This window comes from Podarcis cretensis (genome assembly GCF_951804945.1).
Source record: "Podarcis cretensis genome assembly, chromosome: 1".
In the NCBI taxonomy this organism is placed as follows: domain Eukaryota; kingdom Metazoa; phylum Chordata; class Lepidosauria; order Squamata; family Lacertidae; genus Podarcis; species Podarcis cretensis.
The window spans coordinates 70,866,372-70,886,737 of NC_137170.1; the positions used below are offsets into that span (position 1 = coordinate 70,866,372).

The following is a 20,366-nucleotide window of genomic DNA, read 5'->3' on the forward strand; positions in this document are numbered from 1 at the left end:
CCACGTGGTTTTGATCAACTGGAATACGATCTAAAGTAACTGAATCCTGCAGTATATTGCAAATCATTAATTATGAAAGCCGTAACCCACATGCCCCCAGTCCTGCTGTGTCTGGTGTCATCTGTTTAGGTTTGAGGGTTTTTTCTATAATCAAGCAGCATATAAATTTTATAAAATAAATAATTATATTTCATTATGTACTGTACTCCATTGTAGGATTAGATACTTGCAAAATAGCACTGCTAAGTAGGATATCTTTTTAACTGTCCTGGCTTTCCCTTGGGATTCCTGGGAACAGTAGCTGGTAATTCTTAAACATTCCTAGATTCCTTTCAAAAGTACAACATAGAGAAGGAAACTATGGCAATTAAATCACTTTAGGTTTATATTGTAGGCTTGCACACTTTCAAAATATTAACCCAACAAGGAATGTATGGGAAAATAATGGATCCTTTCATATGTCTAACTATCATATAAGTTAATGAAAGCTTGCAGGTACTATCTACCATGCTGATATGGAAATAAATTCATTTGAAATGTATGACTTGTAGACAATTAAAGGTCACGTGTTGTGTTCTATACAGTACCTTTCATATAGGCACGTTAGTTCAATTAAAAAAAAACCACTTAACATCTGCTTAGTTTTCCTCCTAACAGCACAGAATGCTATGTTTAGGCCTCCTACAACAGACATTTTCCAGCTGCCTATCACTCTTATTTTCATTTTCCTAAATTTTCGTTTCACCTGGAATGAAAGTTTCAGAGTTCTGTTTGCTGCTTCTGCAGACATCAACTTCCTTAAAAAAGAAAAAATCCAGTTCTTGAACAAGACCTGGATGAGGGAGAAATATCCTACCATTTCAGGTAAAAGAGAAATATCACACCACTTGAGGAGAATTGAAGATGTGTCCGTAGTGTTAGTGATGAGCCCCTTGTGGAAGCACACTTGCTGCGTATCATGCATATACCATTTTCTTGCTCTATTCCTAATCTTGGGGAAAATGTGTTTTTCCAGTCCACCATTTTCTAAGGTAGTCCGTTCCATTGTCAGGACAGCTCTCACCATCAGAAAGTTCTTCCTAATGCTTATTCGGAATCCCCTTTCTTGTGATTTGAATCCATTGATTTGGTTCCTATCCTCTGGAGCAGCAGTAATGCTCAGCGTCTATTGATATTTTTTGTCTTCCTAGTTTGTCATGTGTTATAAAGCATCCCACTGCTTAATTTAAAAACTATTTGTAGAATAGTTCTACAAATTCTGTTGTGGGCCAGTATATCACAGATGTTGTAGTTTAAGGTTTGGACAGAGTTGCAGCGAATGAAGTCCTGCTGTGAAATAAAAGTCAAAAGGCATCTTGGCATCCCAACCATTTCCTTGGGAGAAGATTACAGCCTGAGTATGCTGAACTTTATTGCTATGGGCCTCATGACAGTTTTCAGAAACATGCATGGCATTTTTACTAAAGAAACTCAGATGTGCAGAAACATAGGGGCTGTCATTCTTGTATTTTATCATTGTCTTAAGGGGGGGGGGGAGTGAAGAACATGAGCCCTTAGGTTTAATAGTTTTTTTGTTACAATAAGTGACAATACTGATGTGAAATGTAGGAAATCACTCTTCTGTGACGGTTGAGCTTTTTTTTTTCTATTGTAAGAGAAGAATGAAGGAACAATGAATCTTACTCTATCAGTGTCATCACTGATTTTGACCGCTGTTAGTTTTAAAGTACTGTAGCGCTGCTCAAGACAGATGTTTTGTATTGCCGAAACTTAACAATACTATTGAGGGTAAATCTAGGTAAAATTTGTTTTGGGTTGCAGTAGAACTATTTGTCTCCAAGTCTGACTAGTGAAAAATTGCATTCAACCCTCATTTTCCCCCCATTCGTCCATCTTGAATTCACTCAAACCTATGAATGCCTGGCTCCTGCTGAACCATTTTTGTGCTGGGTGGGGAATGCACCAGAAACAGGATAATCTATGGACTAGTCAGCCTTTAATAACACCATTGTACGTTCCAAGCTTAATAACAAATCTGATAAACATGAATAAATCAGACCTAGCTTTTTGGTTTGGCTTGTCAAGTTTTGGGGGAGATTGTTTGAAGGAGCAACTAGTATGATTTCATGGTAGTGTGACAGCTGGACATGCAGCTGTAGCACAGTATATCCCTTCATGCACCTTTTATAATCATTTTCAGAATAGAACTTGGTTTTTGGTTGACTGGGGGAAACCCTGGCAAATTAGTAGGAAAGACATCAGATAATGTTTTCATGGGAAAAATAATGATTCACTTTAGTAAATGTAGAACAACTATACACACAGGTGCTGCTTATGGAGCAAAAAATCAAGTTCCTAAGAAATTGTTTGTTAGCTTATTATGAGAACACTCACCTGACAATTTTCATTATTTCCTATGGTACCATTTCTACCTCTCCTGCCATGGTTGTTCCTAAAATGGCTACAGCAAAAGAGAAACAAAGGAGCAACTAATCTGTCTCATCTCTCCTGCTCTCTGATTTGTCAAATCTCTCTGCCCACCCCCTCCATGGTTTGTACTTAATAATAATAATAATAATAATAATAATACCCCGCCCATCTGGCTGGGTTTCCCCAGCTGCTCTGGGCAGCTCCCAGCACAAAAGTAAAAACTTGATAAAACATAAAACATTAAAAACTTCCTGAAACAGGACTGCCTTCAGATGCCTTGACATGACAAATTTTAAGAGGCAACAGTGCAGCATAACCAGGTGACAGTCACTCAGGCCTATAGAGGCCAACTTGATGAGCAAGAGAAAGAGGTCACAATCAGCCTTGAATAGATATATATAGCTGACTGTGCTCCCACTCACCCCACCTTCTTGGATGTCTCACTGATACCATAACTTAAGCATACTGAATATTAAACCTTTTCTAGCATAAACTTGCTTTTTCCTCTTGCTCTATTATTTTTTTAAAATCCCTTTTATTTCCTTGTTCTCATCACTCCTGACGCCTCTTGGTCCTTTCAGGTTCCAGTATTAACTTTCTAAGTAGATTAATTGCTGCTAAGAAAATAGTGGTATAAATTATTAAGGGCAAGAATAAATATACGCATACATATTTAAACCCTAAAATGCATAAAGAACCATCTGCTTCTTTTTATTGCAATTGTGGGTTGATTTTAATTTGGTTTGCAATCGCTTGATTTATACTCACTTTGGAAAAACCTGAGTTGCATTCTTGGCAGCTCAGTTAACTTTTTGAAATGTTTACGGAGATTGAAATCAAATGGTTACAATCCGAACAAATATTCTAAATTTAGCTTTCCAGTGCTCTTTACATTATTGCTTGTGTGGTTTTTGTCACTTATTTTAATGTACTGATGTCATGTGGAAACTAAATTAAACTAAAAATGCATACAAAATCTAAATGCACTGAATGAATTGTCAGAAGCATAAGGAAAGTACGTACAAAATCTAGAATTCTGCAGTAGTGCTAATGCAGCTCAAGAGGAAGAAAATCTCAAACATTACTGGAGGCCAGTGGAAACCATCACAACGGTGGCAATTGTTGTTAAACAGCCTATGGCTAATGCAGGAATATGCAGGGGGCCACAACCTTGGCATTATCAGCACCATACTCTAAACCAACTGAGCTACCTGGCGCACTGACACAAATATACTGACCACACTATACCTGACTACACTGGTGCAATCTGGGGTGTAAAGAGGCTTTATTATAATATAGGCACCAAAAGGATTGGTTAGCTGTAAATAGATATCTCAGATGGAAGTTTTTTCTGCTTTCCAGATTGTTTCAGGTTTGTTTGGTTTTTTAAAGAACTACCAGGAGGCTACATTTGCTTCTATCATGATTAAGTAGGGTTCTTTCTGGTCTTCAAAGCTCTCTGTGGGTAATCCTCATAATTACAATTGAAAATGCAAGCTGATTAGAATAACTTGCTAACTTCCTCTTTTTGTTTCAACTTGAAGGATTGTTCAACGTCAGAGGAGTACAACATTGCTGCAGCACTGCTGCCACTAACAACTGCTTTTTATAGGGTAAGTTGTGGTTTTCTGGAAATTTGATAATAAGTGCTTGTATACCTCTATATTAATTGAGATCCCTTCTTGTGAGAATTTAGTTTTAATAATACCCTTTGAAGCCATTTCATGTACCCCCATCTGCATACCACACTTTGCAAACACACTAGTTTAAAGAACCAAGCTTGTCAGAGATTTGGTTGTCTTACTCAGAATTCATTCAATTCATGGTCATATTTAGACATAACCCCAAATGCATAGTGGGCTGGTTTATGTTACAGTTAAAAGGATGATTTTCATCAGCATGGAGCGCATTGAGATGTTTAACCCTTTCCCTGCCTGCTATCCGAGTGGAAAATTTTTACTAAGGAGCTTTTCCCCCTAAATCTGGGGTGTGGTGGGGATTTTCTTGGGATCACAGCTGGCACGGAAAAGGTAGCAGCAGTGCAGTGATTTGCACAGTGTGTACCAGCATACTGCTCATTTGTGGTAAACCATTGTATGTTTCTGACCATGGCTTTCCATTACATGTAAATAGGACCTAGTCTTTCTACTGTCTGGCTCTATTCTAGAAGTAAATGACTTCCTAAAAACCATCAGATATTATCCTTCCCTCATTCCAGCTCCTTAGTAGTTTGCTAAGAACTTAAGAAGAGCCTATCTAGTCCAGCATTCTGTTCTCACAGTTACCTGTAAAATGCCTATGGTAAGCCCTTTTAAGCAGGACCCGAGTGCAACAGTATTTTCTATTAATCTATGAAGAAATTCTTTTTATAAGTACAGATGCTCACAATAAACTTTGAAAATTAAATACTGTTTAGATTAGATGCATGTGTACCAAACTTTCAAAATGGAAGCAGTTTCTTCTAATCTAACTCAGTAAACCAGTGAGTTTTCACTAAAAACGTTTACTAAGTCAAGTTAGCATGGTTGTCAGGTAGGAATGCTGTGCATTCTGTGTCTTTAAAATATAAATATTAGTGCAAAATGCTTCATTGTAATCAGAAAATCTGCTTTGGTGGAAGGCTAGCTATGTGATCTGGCTATTGTTTCTTAAAGTTTTCATGAAGCCTGTGGCTTCCAAGACGTTTAGTCTAGGGGCATTGCACATGTGTAATTAAAATAACAAGAAAGAATTTCTGTTTACAATATATTGTGCCTCATGTGATGTCCGGTATAATTCCAGTAGTTAATACCCAGTGACTAGACTCTTACAAAACCTGACAGGGCAGGATGTGACTGAAGAAATCCACAAGCTCATAGCCGTCAGCATTAAATTCATGGACAACAAGTCAGTACAATAGATGCATACTTGTGGCCTGGAAGAAAATTTCATACAAACACCACTATAACTTCACTCTAGTTCAATTTTAAATTACTAGACCTAAGAAATCAAAAGAGTGTGATTCATCTAAGTCAGGAAGAGCACTCTTCACTGTGTGTAGTAATGTCCTGTACAAGCAAACAACTTTAGCCTTTGGGGCAGAAAACAGTGTTTCTGTTTACCATTAGTAATACAATTGGAATTTGTTTAAAATATAAATAACACGTAATTATACAAGATACAATGTTTCCCTTCCTTTTGATGGAAGACGGCCTATTATGTTAATTTTCCAGTGTTAGTTGTTAAAGGAATGTCTTTTCAAAACAGTGCGTGATAAATTCATGTACATATTTTCTCCTAGCAATACTTCTGCCTATAGATTGCCTTTTCCCTTTTTTCAAATTTCTAGTTTCCACCCTGTAGACTGAGATAACATTGCTTGCCCTTGTGTATGATCTTCCATGGGAACTGACCTGGGGAAGATGGTCCCTCCTGATTCTTTTTGCCCTATGAGTTGCTTTCAATGTAATTGACCTTAATATTCATCTAAATCACCTGCCCAGGATGTGGCTTGTATGCACTGTTTTATAATGACTCTAGTTCTTCCTGGAAAGCAGATCTTAGATGGTGGTACTGGGAAGCTGTTGCTCAACCCCATGGGCTTAGACTTAGGGATCCAGCACATTTTGTTTCCAGTGCTACATAGCATATACATGAGCTCTTGTGTAAGGATGTCTAGAGATTTGGGGTGTGGTGTGGCATTCACGTTATGCTGATGATAGCATTTCCTCTCCTTTCCATTTAGTTCTAGAAAGAAAATGGATGTCCTAAACAAAGGTTCACTTCAGTAATGAACTGGTTGTGGGTTAATGCTTAAAGCTGAGACAGAGATGCTTTTATCCAATAGAATAGCTGGTCTTAGAAGTTCTTATACTACCTCTTAAGAATTGGATCCCCAACCTGAGATGGCTCCTGGCCACAACATTACCCTAGATAGCCAGATAAGGGATGCGGGTGGCGCTGTGCTCTAAACCACTGAGCTTTCACAGAAAAGTGCAAAATGATCCTCCAGCTGGGTACTTATTGTACATTTTAAAGAACTCCCACACTACCACCAGAATACTGGGTACTGTAGTTTGCTAAGGGTGCTGGGAACTGTTGTTGTGGGGGGTAAACTACAATTCTCAGGATTCTTTGGATGGTTGGGGAAGAATGTGCTTTAAATGTATGCTGTATACGCAGCCTCACTATCTCTGTGCAATGGAGTTTGTGCTGTTTGATCAGAAATACATACCAGTGAATTCAGTGGAATTTATGTAAACAAGTTTAGGATGGCCACCTTAGGAATGACTAACTTTAACTGCACAGATATAATAAAATCTAAGGAAAAATATTAGACGTTTCACTGAGAAATTACAATGTGCAATTAGATTATGTAACTGACCTCTTTTAGATCATTGATTCCCTTTGCTTGATTAACTCAGCTAAAAGTTTTATATATAATTATTCCCTTTCCCGCCGCTTCCCCCCACCCCCGCAAAAAAAAAATTACATGATAGTTGTTTGATTTCTCACTGGTCTATGATCTCCTCTCTAAAAAACGTTCTAATCAGTATTCAATTTAAGGTTAAAAATTTAAACACTGGTCAGATATTTTGTAAATCTAGCCCTTGGGATTAGCAGAATAATTCATAGTCTGAGACATTGTTTATATTTCTACGCCCTCCTCCACCCATGCTTTCCTACCTATTCCCCAGACAAGGCGTTTGGTTTTTGATTTGTGTACATTATTTCTGAGGAAATGGTTTTCGCCAATAAGCTGTATCACTAGGGCCCTACCTCATTTGCGTACTTTCAAAGCCTTTTCCATGAAATGAACATACTAATGGAATAATGATTATTTTCATATGTTTTTTTCTTAGGCCATTTTTTCAAGAAACATAAGTCTTATTGGGTGTTCAATCTCATGTGCCATAATCATGTGGATAGCAGAGCTGATTGTGTTTACCCTGAGCTTCTGAATACACTTAGTATGGTGTCTGAACTAAAAAGCAACCTTTCTTGCGACCACTATTTTAGCTAAGAGTTATTTTGCTTATCATAATGCTTTGCATATAGATGTAGGGCCACAGGTAGTCTTCAGTATCAATATTTTACCCATTTTAATCATGTTGAAATTGGCACACAAAGGAACATTCTTGGATACACATTATAGTGGCGCCTTTCACACAATAATTGTTATGAACATATGTCAGAGCATCTAGGATGCTCCCTGTTGGGGTTTTATAACTTGGCACAAAAATGATCTTGGCAAAAATGACCTTTACGTTATTTTTGTAAGTGTATAGAATGTGATTGTGATCTTGGAACTGGAAATTAAATATTTGTACCTTGCATTACCCTGGAGAAATCTGCACATTCATTGTTAAGAATGTACTAAGGCTGCACATTCAGAAGTGCAGTTTGAAAATACTGAGCATGAGTTATCCAAGTAGAGCACTTTAAAACCCAAAGGGTATAGTGGGAGTCTTAGACATATACTTAAAATCTCTCCCTTCTGAAGCCAATGAGATTTAAAGGTTCTTTGGCAGGATCATGCCCCAATAGATTACTTTGCAGAGAGAGAGAGAGAGTACACTCTTTTATATTTGATCAGGATTTCTTGTGCCCAGTCATGATACAAATGTACATATCCTAAATAAAAGAGCTGTAAACTGTATTTTCTTATGTATACACCTATGCACATATACACATCCTAAATTGTGATTGCAGTGCCCTTCAAAACAAGTCACGCGAGATGGCCATGCTCCTGGTTCTACATCTCTATAAGTTTTTCTATCATGGTGTGTCACAGATGCATTTTATTATTGTAGGTTATTTCCACAAGACTTACTCCAGCAACAATCAGATAAGATCCTGTCCATTCCAACTGATGTAGGAATAACCTTGCTCCCTTGTCCCTTTTTGTATAAACTCGCTGGGTGTACATTCTATTGCAGAAGAGGGAGAGTTCACAGTGTCCTGTGATTTAAAGAAGTGTACAGGATATTATAGGAACTCCCTACAACTGGTAATTACAGATTAATAGTTGTTTTCTATGAGGATGAGTCTGGATAAGCTCACTGACTGCTCCTTCCTCATCTATCTAGCCACCATTTCAGGGAGTCCGTTATTAAATCATTATGTGAATAATTTTTTTGGTGCTTCTTAAGATTGCCAGTATCAGACCAGAATCCTGAACTGCTGCAGTAAGCATGTGGGGTGCAATTAACATCTATTCACACACTGGTGGGGCTTTGCAGAGCAGCAGAACCACCATTGCATCCGCGGCACAGCACCTCCCAGCAACCAGAGAGTAGCAGCGGCAGGACGATAGGGCCTGATCCCTGCACCAGCTCTATACTGATGCAGCGGTCAAACCCAAATCAGGCCTGATGCTGGCCTGCAGTTGCTGTGAGACTGTCTCAAGATCCAGCAGATTCCAGGGCAGCTCAGCCCCATCCCATCCCCTGCCTTGGAATTTGGAGTCTTTGGGCTTTCCACTGGGCTCCACTGGTGGGCAGAAGGGGAAAGTCAGCACGGACACAGTGATGTATTTCTCTGTCAATGGCACCCAGCTGGCAAAGCTGGGTGCAGAAATACCTTGGCTCTGTCCAAACTCCTGACAGTCTGGTGTGAGCAGGCCTGGATTGCACTATTGTTTATCAATTTGCAGTTTGCAAAACTAGAAACAATACCATCTCAATAAATATTATTTCTAACCCCAAAAGAAGAACACACAACAGTCATAAACTGCAATACTAATAAAGTAAGTTAAACAGATAACATGAAACTGATAAAGAAGAGGAAGAAACCGCTTACTATGCTGCTCAGCAGCAGCAGCAGCAGTTGTGGTCTGGTGTGGCTGTGGGCAAGTTGGTTGGGGGCAAAAAGTCCCTGCACAGCTGGGCTGTGTCATCTGAGAATGATAGGACTTTTCTGCTGTTCAAATTTAAATTGGCCAATCATGGCCAAACTGCAGGGGGACATTTGGGAGTGGACCTGGTTTGAGCCTGTCTTTACTCAGGTCTATCCTCAAACCAGGGACGCAGGTGGCGCTGTGGGTTAAAGCCTCAGCGCCTAGGGCTTGCCGATCGAAAGGTCGGCGGTTCGAATCCCTGCGGCGGGGTGCGCTCCCGCTGCTCGGTCCCAGCGCCTGCCAACCTAGCAGTTCGAAAGCACCTCCGGGTGCAAGTAGATAAATAGGGACCGCTTACCAGCGGGAAGGTAAACGGCGTTTCCGTGTGCGGCTCTGGCTCTGGCCAGAGCAGCGATGTCACGCTGGCCACGTGACCCGGAAGTGTCTCCGGACAGCGCTGGCCCCTGGCCTCTTAAGTGAGATGGGCGCACAACCCCAGAGTCTGTCAAGACTGGCCCGTACGGGCAGGGGTACCTTTACCTTTACCTTTATCCTCAAACCACTTAAACCTGTATGTGTGGGCAAGCAGGCGGTGCTTATGAATGCCGTGGAATTGCTTGATTGTTTTATTGGGGGCCAGGAAGGAATTTGCCTAATTGGCCTGGTTTGGAGGTTTTACCTACCTCACAGCAATTGTCACAACTTGTTGGTGGAAAAACGCATTGGGCCGGATCCTTAGTCTAATCAGATGGCGTGGAAAGGAGCCTAACCCTTCCCCCTCCTCCAGATCAAAGTATCAGGGTACCCCGGTAAATGGGTCCAAGGGGAAGAATTCTGACTGTGTGTCCAGGCGGGGGCTAACAGACCACAGAACTCCCTTAATGGTGTCCTCGAAGTGTGTCATATGGGGTCCCTTAACCCAGTATTGACCTCAATCAGCGAGCAGTCAGGTTGGTTGATTTTGGATACATACCCCATGCCTATGCCAAAGCCTACTGGCATCTGTAATCAATAAAGTTGTGGTCATTTTCGATCCCAAAATGTTGTCATGTAGTTATTGCTACCTGTGCCCCATCCCAGCAATCTTAGGCTTGCTGCAACTGGGCCTGCAAAAAAAGAACTACTAGTACTTTAAAATTCATAGCATCTCAAAACCATACCATATATTTGGAAGGTTATTTTGACTGTAGTTAAGTAACAGAATCCCTTTGCTACAAAAGTATTTCATCTTTGTTGTTTCCTTTGACCTCAGAAAATGTCAACTTAGACATTAAGTTAAATTCCCAAGTTTTATCTATCCATTCATTAATATTAGATGTCCCCTGAGATCTTCAATTCTTTGCATGGCATTTTCTAGTGGCAGCTGCCATATAGGGAGAACATCTCAGTGTGTTCTTTCTTTATTAAGTCAACCATATAGTTTATTAATAAATCATGTGAAATTTAATACTCCAATATCTTTGTTTTAAAATTTATAATCTTTTCCCATAATTCTTTTATGAAATTGCGCTTCCACCAGGCCCCTTATTATTTCCAGTGTTTCCCATTCATCTTAGAGTAATTCTTTCTTGTTTTACTTAAAACATCAGAAGGAGTTGTTGTTGTTATTGACTGTACCTGAGAAATGAGTTCCAAAGATAAGATGCCACAACAGAAAAGTCTGTGTCACAGAACAGCTTCTCATGAAAGGCAGGTTTATTGGGGGGGGGGGGGGAGAGAGACAGGCATTGAGTTATTCTGGTGCTGTCATTCAGGCTTTGAAAGTTAAAACCCACATTTCCTATTGGACACAGAAATCAGTGAAGCCCAATGTACAACACACTGTAACCATCCATAGACAATGTTGCCAGAGTGTATGTAAGTGAGGCTGGATTTTCTTCGTCTAGGAGAGGCCATACTGTACCAGCCTAAATTGATGGTAGGTATTTTGTGCCAGTAATGCTCCTTGGGCTTCTAGAGATCTAAAAGCACTATCAAACTGCAACCCCATCCAGAATAAAAGGCTGTATAGAATCATATATATATACAGTTTTAGAGCTGGAAGGGACCACAAGGGTAATCTAGTCCAACCCCTTGCAATTCAGGAACCTTTTTTTCCAAAGTGGGGCTCAAACCCACACCACTAAGATTAGGAGCCTCATGCTCTACCAACTAAACTAACTCCCATATCATCTCCCAAGTCAGATAGGCCACTTGTCAGCATAATCCCTGTCTGATCAGGACTGAAATCTAATTTATTGTCTCTTATGCCCTTATATGGAACCACACCAAGAAGCTAGCTGAGAGGAGTACATTTAGGTTTTGTTGTAGGCTAGCAGAGGTAAGATCAGGGGAGTACAGGACTAATGGAGAAGCATGGATATCATTTCAAGGAAAACAATGTAGTCACATGGCATACTATTGATATTTTTGTGTATGTAAGATTTCTTTTTTACAGGCAGATCTGTTAGGCAGAGTTCAGCACTGATCTTTCAGTTGTTGAGACAGTCAGCGCCACTATTTTATTAGCCTGCCTTAACAGAGAAATGGCATGTAGTTTCCACAGAAATCTATTGCCATCTGCTGGCTGCTATTTGGTTGCACTGAATAACAGTTCTAATGAAACACCTGTAAGCTAATTCAGAAAGGTTGGCTAGAAATAGAAATCAGGGAAACATCTGGAATAATTTGGAACTTAGGATTGTTTTGGGATGGATTGTAATGTCGTATGACTTTGTATATAATTGAACAACAGATCAAAATATGCAGTGCATCTGATTTCAGTGACCCTAAAAGCTAATCCTCATTTTGTAATATAAACATGGAAGGAATGCAATGCTGCAATGTAGGTGGAGTATCTGAAGTTTCAACAAATACATTAAATGGGGGGGTATAGAGCCATCTCTGCATTATTTGCAGGAGCTTTGAAAAGACATTTGCTTTGATTAAAAAAAAAGCACTGTGTAATTGAAAATAGAGAAGAAATACTACTTTATGTACCTTGTAGACCTGCTTCAGATTCTTTGAAAAGCTACTCTCTACACACAAATTTCAGTGCAAATTTTGGAGTTCAATCAGGTGAAAATAGAGCAAACCAAGCTTACATATTCCACTATCCCATTGTTCTCACTTTTGGACCTTGTACCTCTGTGTGTCTTGGTGCAACATTTATACTCAAGAATGAACCTTCTGTAAGATTTTATCTTCAAATAAACAGAATTATTAGTGAGTTGCCCACTAGTTTACTCAACATGAATGTGTAGGAGAGAATATATTCATGATTATTATATGTACACATATATCATTAGGATTAGTTGTCTGTCTCATTAATGATTTTTATTGCCACAACAGTTGAATACATTGTTGCTCCTACTCTTGAAAATTAATCTGATGACTCATCGTTGTGCTTTCAGAAACTAGCTCCTGGAGTCAGTCAGTTTGTTTACACCTGTGTTCAAGATCATCCAATATGGGCTAACCAGCAGTTCTGGGAAACAAACTTTTACAGTGATGTGGAAAATCAAATTCGTTCACTCTATCTTTCAGCTAAGGAAGACAATCATCCACAACACTTAAAGCAGAAAGTAAGTAAAACAATAATATAGAAATTTTAATGAGCAAAGAAATAAGCTAAACTAAATCTGTGTTGAAGTCAGTTGGCATTTAGTTAAAGAAAATGTTTGATATTGTATAGTTTGTTGGGCTTTCTTGAATTAATATGCCAGGCAAGGGGTGTGTTCCTAAATACTGGAATTACTTCTTAAATCTTATGGTACTAGTTGTAATGAACTTGTTAATAGTGTGGGGAAGATTTAATATGTTTTATATATAAAGCAGCACAACTATCCAGGATAATTCATTAATACTCACAAAATAAATGTTTACTTTCCTTTAGAATAGATGAGTATATTATATTAATATGCTCACAGTCCTAACATGCATTACTACATGTTTTTCTAGCTTTGGCAGCACTCTGTTTCTTCTGCTTCAAATCAGACAGCATTCCCAGACAAAACTTTACCCTTCCCTTAAGAATGTCCCCCCGCCTTCATCAGAAATGGATAGTAGATGTTGTGAATATTGGTGCCAAAGGAAACCTAAAATGCAGATTTTCCACCCTGGTGCATAAACATAATTTCCAAAATAACTCTTTCCCCCAATAGCAGTAATGAATAACTGTGTATGAGTTTAGCTGCACAAATCTTGGAGCTTACTTTGTATTGGAACCCAAAGGCTAATTCAGCTGTCATGTCTTATCTAATTCCACAACAACTTTTGTTCTGGACCCTTATATCATGCAGTATAATTGTATTGGCATTGTAATACTGTATATTTTGTACCAGGAGCATCTAAAAGTTCCTTCAGAGGCACACAGCATTCATGAAAAATAAAAATTCTTGTCCCGAGCACAAGCCAAAGATTTTCCCCTACCAGAGGTCTTTCCAAATTTAAGACCTTGGGAGGTATAAGCATCAATCTGGTCAATGTGGGGTAAAAATGTAAAATTTTCATCAAGATGTGTAGGCATAGTGGTTGGGGAGAAAGACCACTTGTCCACATGGTTCTGTGACCTGGCTAGCAGAGGGGAAAGCAGTAGTTATGGGGGGGTGCATGAGAAGTGGATGGTAGTGAAAGAGAGAGTCAGTGACAAGCTTGTGTGAACATGTATGATATCCAATACATGCTTATAGAATTGTAGAGTTGGAAGGGACCCCAGGGGTCATCTAGTCCAACCCTCTGCAACGCAGAAATCTTGCCCACCGCCATCCCTGGTTGGGCTTAAGCCACTGTTAACATCCAGACACACTGACACATTGCACCACAGTACATTGACTACTTGTCAGACTTACCAAGAAGCTTCACAACTGAACACATCCAAGATGTGTACTGGATTGCTCTCAAGTTACAAAAAAAAAGCACACTCCTTCCAGCCACTTCGTTACATGCTTCTTAAGAGCACATATGTAGAAAACTAATATCAAAATCAGCCCTTTGCTTGTGGCTTTTACAGTTACTTCAGCCACAGATAAAGTAAGTTTTCCTTCTCCCTTTCGTTGACTTGCTTTGAAGTCTTATGTCCAGTGCAGAGCTGAAAAGGCATGTCAGTGCTGCAGCATAAACTGGCTCCCATTTCATGTTGCTTTGTACAATGTGCCATCATTCTGTGTTATGTTGTTCTCTTTCTCTCCTTTCATTTTCTAACCTTTTCCTCCCTTTTGGGGGCTCATAAACAGTGTTGTGGTATGTGAAATTGGACAGATCAAAAATATGAAGCTGCATGACTCTGGAAATATACTTTCTGCTTGTGTGACTACAGGGTCATCTTTAAACAAAGATATGCAGATTAGGCATGATAGCTGGTGTCAATAATATTATTGCACCTATACTGCAGGTATTACAGGGATTATGCAGGGTGGGTGGGTGTTATAATGATTTAAGATGGGATGGATATTGAGCTACATCTGGACCAGTGTGGCGTAATGGTTAAGAGTGTTGGACTATGACCTGTGAGACAAGGGTTTGAATCCCTACACAGCCATGAAGCTTACTGGGTGATCTTGGGCCAGTCACTATCTCTTAGCCTAGTCTACCTCCCAGGGTTGTTGTGAGGATGAAACGGAGAGGAGAACCATGCACACGATCTTGAGCTCCTTGGAAGAAAAAGTTAGTACATAAATGTAATAAGTAAGTAAAATATAGGCATGTCCTAATTGTCCTGTTATAAAAGGAACAGGTTGCATCTTTCCAGTATAGCAAAACCAGTAAAATGCCAGGAACTTGGCAATTCTAGACAAAGTAATAGAAGAAGGCACTCTGCCATCTTAGCGTGTCAATAATGTTCCTCTAAATTAGATGGACTATCAAACATGAAGGAAAAGCCATGAACAGGAAAGTTGCTACCAATATTAACTGTACTATAGGGAAGCAACAGAGAACAGTGGTAGCAGAATTGGGAAATAGAAGCAGTTGTAGCACATATGCACACTTGAAGCTTTTCCTCATATTCTTCAGAAGTCTAAAAGGCTGATCATACAATTGTAGGTTCCTGCTGCTTTTTCCTTAAAAAATGAGGTTATGTGAAAACAGTTGCCAGTCACCTTTGCCCTAATTTCTTTAGACTACAATATGTTGTGTCTACGTGCCATCCACTTCGTTTACAGAGAACCACTGTTAGATTTGAAATCTGGCATGTGAAAACATGAAACTTTTTCAGTGCTATAGGCTATTTATAGCTACACGTGGCTCACTGACTCAAGCACTACAGAAGATTGGACAGTATCATCTGTGCCAGGCAGTTAGTTGAATGCCAGGCAGTTAGTTCTCAAGCCAATTCATATTCACTGTGAGAACGAGCCAAGAGTTTGCAAGCAGAATGAAATCCTAATGTATATATTAGCTTGTAAAACTGCAATGAGGAAACAAACAAAAACAATTATACCCACCAACAAGCAGATTAAATTGATGTTGTGTTGAAAGGGCTATAAGTGAATTAGACTTGCCTTCAGTATCGCTCCATGTTGTGCATTCCTTTTTCTATGGATTCTGTAGGTATGTCAGAAATAGTTTTTTTAAATTTTAAGACCAGCCATGGCCCTGTTCTTGCACAAGGATCTAATTTCAGATGCAATGGAAAGTAAAGGATAAGATGGGCACGACATTTGGAATGCATTTGGAACATTTCGACTGCAATAGGTCTTACCACATTGAGCCGCATGAAATGGAAGTCCATCAACCTCACCAAGAAATAAGACCTATTGCAGTCATTAAGAGTCGTCAACAGGCTCATCACAGCTATCTGCCAATCACCCAATCCCACCACCCTTCTGAGTAATACCCCTCCCCACCTTCTCACTATATAGAAGGGTCTGGTGACTTCTGTTTCAGTGTATCTGAAGAAGTGTGCATGCACACGAAAGCTCATACCAAGAACTAACTTAGTTAGTCTTTAAGGTGCTACTGGAAGGAATTTTTTTATTTTGTTTTGACTATGGCAGACCAACACGGCTACCTATCTGTAACTGGAACGATGGAGGTGGAGGCGCTCCTTCAGGTATACTGGACCGAGGCCATTTAGGGCTTTAAAGGTCAGCACCAACACTTTGAATTGTGCTCGGAAACGTACTGGGAGCCAGTGTAGGTCTTTCAAGACCAGTGTTATATGGTCTCATATATAGTTTATAGGCAGCCTTTGTCCCCATTCCAAAAGAACGAAAATAATTTAAAGCCACAGTATAATATTCTACCGTCTAACCATTTTCTCCCCTAGGAGATGAATTCTGATGCCCAGGCCCAAGAAAAGACTGCCATGGACTTAGCTGCTGAGCAGATGCGTCTGTGGCCAACACTTAGTAAAGAGACTCAACAGCAACTCGTACAAAGTGAAGAAAGTATGGTTTTCAGTCAGGCAATTCATTTTGCTAACCTCATGGTATACCTGCTGGTGCCACTGGACACCAGTAAAAACAAACTCCTAAGAACTTCAGCAACGGGCGACTGGGAGAGTGGAAGCAATAGCATTGTCACAAATAGGTGTGTAATCGGGACAACCACATTATTTTCAAATAGAGTGATGTTTATTTTGCTCCAATGTAGATTTAACTGATTAGAATTGCTTTTTTAGCATTGCAGGCAGTGTTGCTGAGAGTTATGATACTGAAAGTGGGTTTGAGGATTCTGAGAACAATGACATTGCCAATGCTGTCGTACGCTTCATTACTAGGTTCATAGACAAGGTTTGTACAGAAAGTGGAGTTACACAGGATCACATTAGGAGTCTTCATTGTATGATACCAGGTATGAAGAGCTATACTGAAGTCTTGAAATATTTTGAGAGAGAGATATTTTGTACTGTCTGAGAAAAGATATTTTTGAAAAGAGCTTCTTTGTGTGTGTTATTTTCAGTTGACAATAAGGGTTTGCACTTCTAATTTTAGTCTGTCGCTGTCTACATAGTCATGTGAGAGCCCTATTCTGGGCTTTCTGAAAGCAGTTTTTAGAAGGGTGGAATTATTTTAGTTTGTTTTCTTCTTGTTATGTTTTGCTCATTTGCGGTGGTGTTTGCTCCCAGGAATTGTAGCAATGCACATTGAGACTCTGGAGGCTGTTCATCGAGAAAGTAGAAGGTTGCCACCAATTCAGAAGGCAAGTATTTTGGACTTTGTTTACACTATTTACATTTTAGGTATATGGCAAGTTTGCTCAGTTTTCTGTGGGGTTTTTCCCCCTAATATAATTGGGGAGATATTTGGAACATTTAAAAGGATGCTGAAAAATATGAAAAATTCAACAAATAAGCAGCTTGGCTATAGTTTTGTGAAATATGAACTAGAGAAAAAGTATCAGCCAAACCTCTGAATCAAAATAAGCTGCTGTTGCATGTCCATTGTTGATTTAAGACCTATTCTTTATCGACCCACTCCCTTTTCCAGTCAAACAGCATCTAAGCAAATAATGCTTTCCCTTTTGGACTGAAGAGGCAAAAACTCTAACCCAGACACTGGGAACCTGTGACCCTCCTGCGTTGCTGAACTGCAACTCCCATCACGTTCCCCCCCCCCCCCCGACCATTGGCTATGCTAAGTAGGCAATGTTGGGAGTCCAACAATATCTGGAGAACCAGAGATTCCCCACCCCTGCTCCAGCCCATCAGAGCCTTGCATCTTTGCCACTTTTCTAAAAAGATGGAACTTATTTTACTCAGTTCTTACTCTTATCATAGCTGAAAACCAGTCTGTCCAGTAAGCACAGGGGCAGAGGGATGTTTCTGACCATGAATGGTGATGAGAAATCTGAAAGAGTGCAGGAAAGCCCTAGGGAGACCAGATAAATGACTATCCGCCCAGCTGGCACACCTTATCCCTTCTATGAATGCTAACAATGTGATTGTTAGTGTGGTATAGTGGTTAGAGTGTTGGACTAGGGCTCTTTGTTAAGTCCCTTTTCTACAAAATACACCCATTTTTACAATAACCTGTCTTTTACAAACTATAGCTGTAATTCCAGCTCAATCCTTTTTAGTTTGACACCTGTAGTGTACTATGTGTAACACAGTTTGTGTATATATATATATATATAAATCTTGTCTTTGGGCTCAGCCCAAGATTCTACGACCAGCTTTGCTACCAGGGGAAGAGTTTGTGTGTGAAGGTCTCCGTGTGCTTCTGGATCCTGATGGCCGAGAGGAGGCAACTGGAGGATTGCTTGGAGGCCCTCACATTCTCCCTGCAGAAGGAGCTTTGTTCCTTACTACGTACAGAGTTATATTTAAAGGCACACCTCATGATCAACTAGGTATGGTCTTCTTTATGAATGTTAAAATAAATTTTTACTTCAGAACACACTTGAAGCTAACCCGCAGTCCATTTAAGTTGCTTAAAACAAATGTGCCAGAATAGGATCAGTATCTATAATTCAACCTTTTGATCGGTATGAATTTCTGTAATCTGCATAGCTAATTAAATAACAAATTATTATAATTGTTCTCATAAGCCTTATTCATGTGTTCAAAAGAACATGTAAGGGCTTAAACTGGGGAGAACATACATGTCAGGTGCACTCACTGCACCCCAACTTTATCACATTGACTAGGTCTGAAGGGGGGCATTTAGGCACATTCAGCTGGACACATTTACAAGCCTTCCTATGATTGGGAACCATGTATTATCTGCCGAATGCACTTAGAAGCCCCCTTCAAACCCTCCCGCTGAACTTGGAAAGGCTTACAATGGAGTGGGGACACTAGGCATATGGAGGGAACTTGGAGGCAGCATGCACAAGCCTGCTTCTCAGTTTAAGTCCTTTTTTCCTTTGAATGCATGGATCGGACTGTAATGTGATAGGCTTCATAAAAAAGTTTTCTTGAACTGTCTGGAGCATAGACATAAAGACATATATGTGGAGCATAGGTAGATGGATGGATGGATGGATGTGCTTATATGGACAAACAAAAAATGTGATCCAGGAAATTGGTCAGATGCAATTCCCATGTCCACAACTGTTAATTATGCATTTCTGGTCTTGAAAGTGATGTAGTCATATCCTTCATTCTCATGCTCATACTGTGGCCTAGAATGCATGTCAAGGTAGAGCATGGTTCAATACAGCATGCATAATCTGTGTTATCTGGGTTAATGCAGACCTCCTAGACCTGTCCTCCTCCCTTACACCTGGAAATGGAATTTGGCAGCATTTCTCAGGTTTTCATAGCATGTGAACCAGAGATTATCATTTATAGCAAACACAAGTCAATTTCAAAACAAGCCAACTTCAAACTTTGGGCTATGGATCAGACTTTTTAGTTTGTTATAAACAACTATCCTTTGTTCACAAGCAGTAACAATCTGAGATTAAGTGCAAGCAAAGTAAGGTCTCCTGCCAGGAGCCAAAGGCTTGCTTGGGCTCATTTCAGCTTATGCACATTGTGAGTCGAGGACCCTCCATGTGCATATTGGTAAAATGAGACACAAGGACACATGTATTTTAGGTTAATGGGCTAAAGTAGGCCGCAACTTTTATTGGTTACAGCATGCGTGTGGTATTGGCTTAGGCATTAGGTCAAACAACCTATATTTGACCCCACCCATGCAGCAGGGGTCTTTGGAGGTTAACAAACAGTGGGAGGAGCTTGTTGATGCAAATACAACTTGAAGCTTCCCCTGATGTCACTGGGGGTTGTGCCATGGCCCTAGGCACTGGCAGGGCATTGGACAGAATCCACGACCACTGGATTCCTTTAATGGAATACCCAACGAGGGGCAGGGTAGGTGATGGCCAAACCCCACCCACCAACGCACAACACATATCCCAGTGCCTAACCACCAGTACAATAAAGTTGTGGCGATTTGCTATGAGGTAGGCGAAAAACCAAGAGGCTGGTGCCAATCTGCCAAATGGATAAAAACTCCTACCAGGCCCCCTGGTCAACCAGGGCAACCAACCAAAGTCCATAGCAAGGTCAAAGCATAAATATGACCTAAAGGGAGGGAGGGCGGGCAGGTGATCCAACGACTCCAGGGAAACAGAATGAGGCGCGGGGCTGCTGCGGCCGCCTGAATGCAGCTAGATCTCGCCCCCAAGCCAACCCTATTGGCTGGCCTGGTGGGCGGGGCGCGGCAGCCGGGTGAGTGATGCAGGGGGCCAA

General features: G+C 40.2%; 1 protein-coding gene across 2 annotated transcripts in view; it reads left to right on the forward strand.

Moving 5' to 3' along the window:
* Positions 1-20,366, forward strand: part of SBF2 (SET binding factor 2) — a 221,121-nt gene that overhangs the window by 158,314 nt on the left and 42,441 nt on the right. For both annotated transcript variants that reach the window (XM_079965647.1, XM_079965648.1), the window contains exons 17-22: positions 3,975-4,043; positions 12,640-12,810; positions 16,494-16,756; positions 16,848-17,020; positions 17,295-17,368; positions 18,322-18,517. In XM_079965647.1, the coding sequence (XP_079821773.1) occupies positions 3,975-4,043; positions 12,640-12,810; positions 16,494-16,756; positions 16,848-17,020; positions 17,295-17,368; positions 18,322-18,517 (946 nt within the window). The remainder of the gene's footprint in view (positions 1-3,974; positions 4,044-12,639; positions 12,811-16,493; positions 16,757-16,847; positions 17,021-17,294; positions 17,369-18,321; positions 18,518-20,366) is intronic.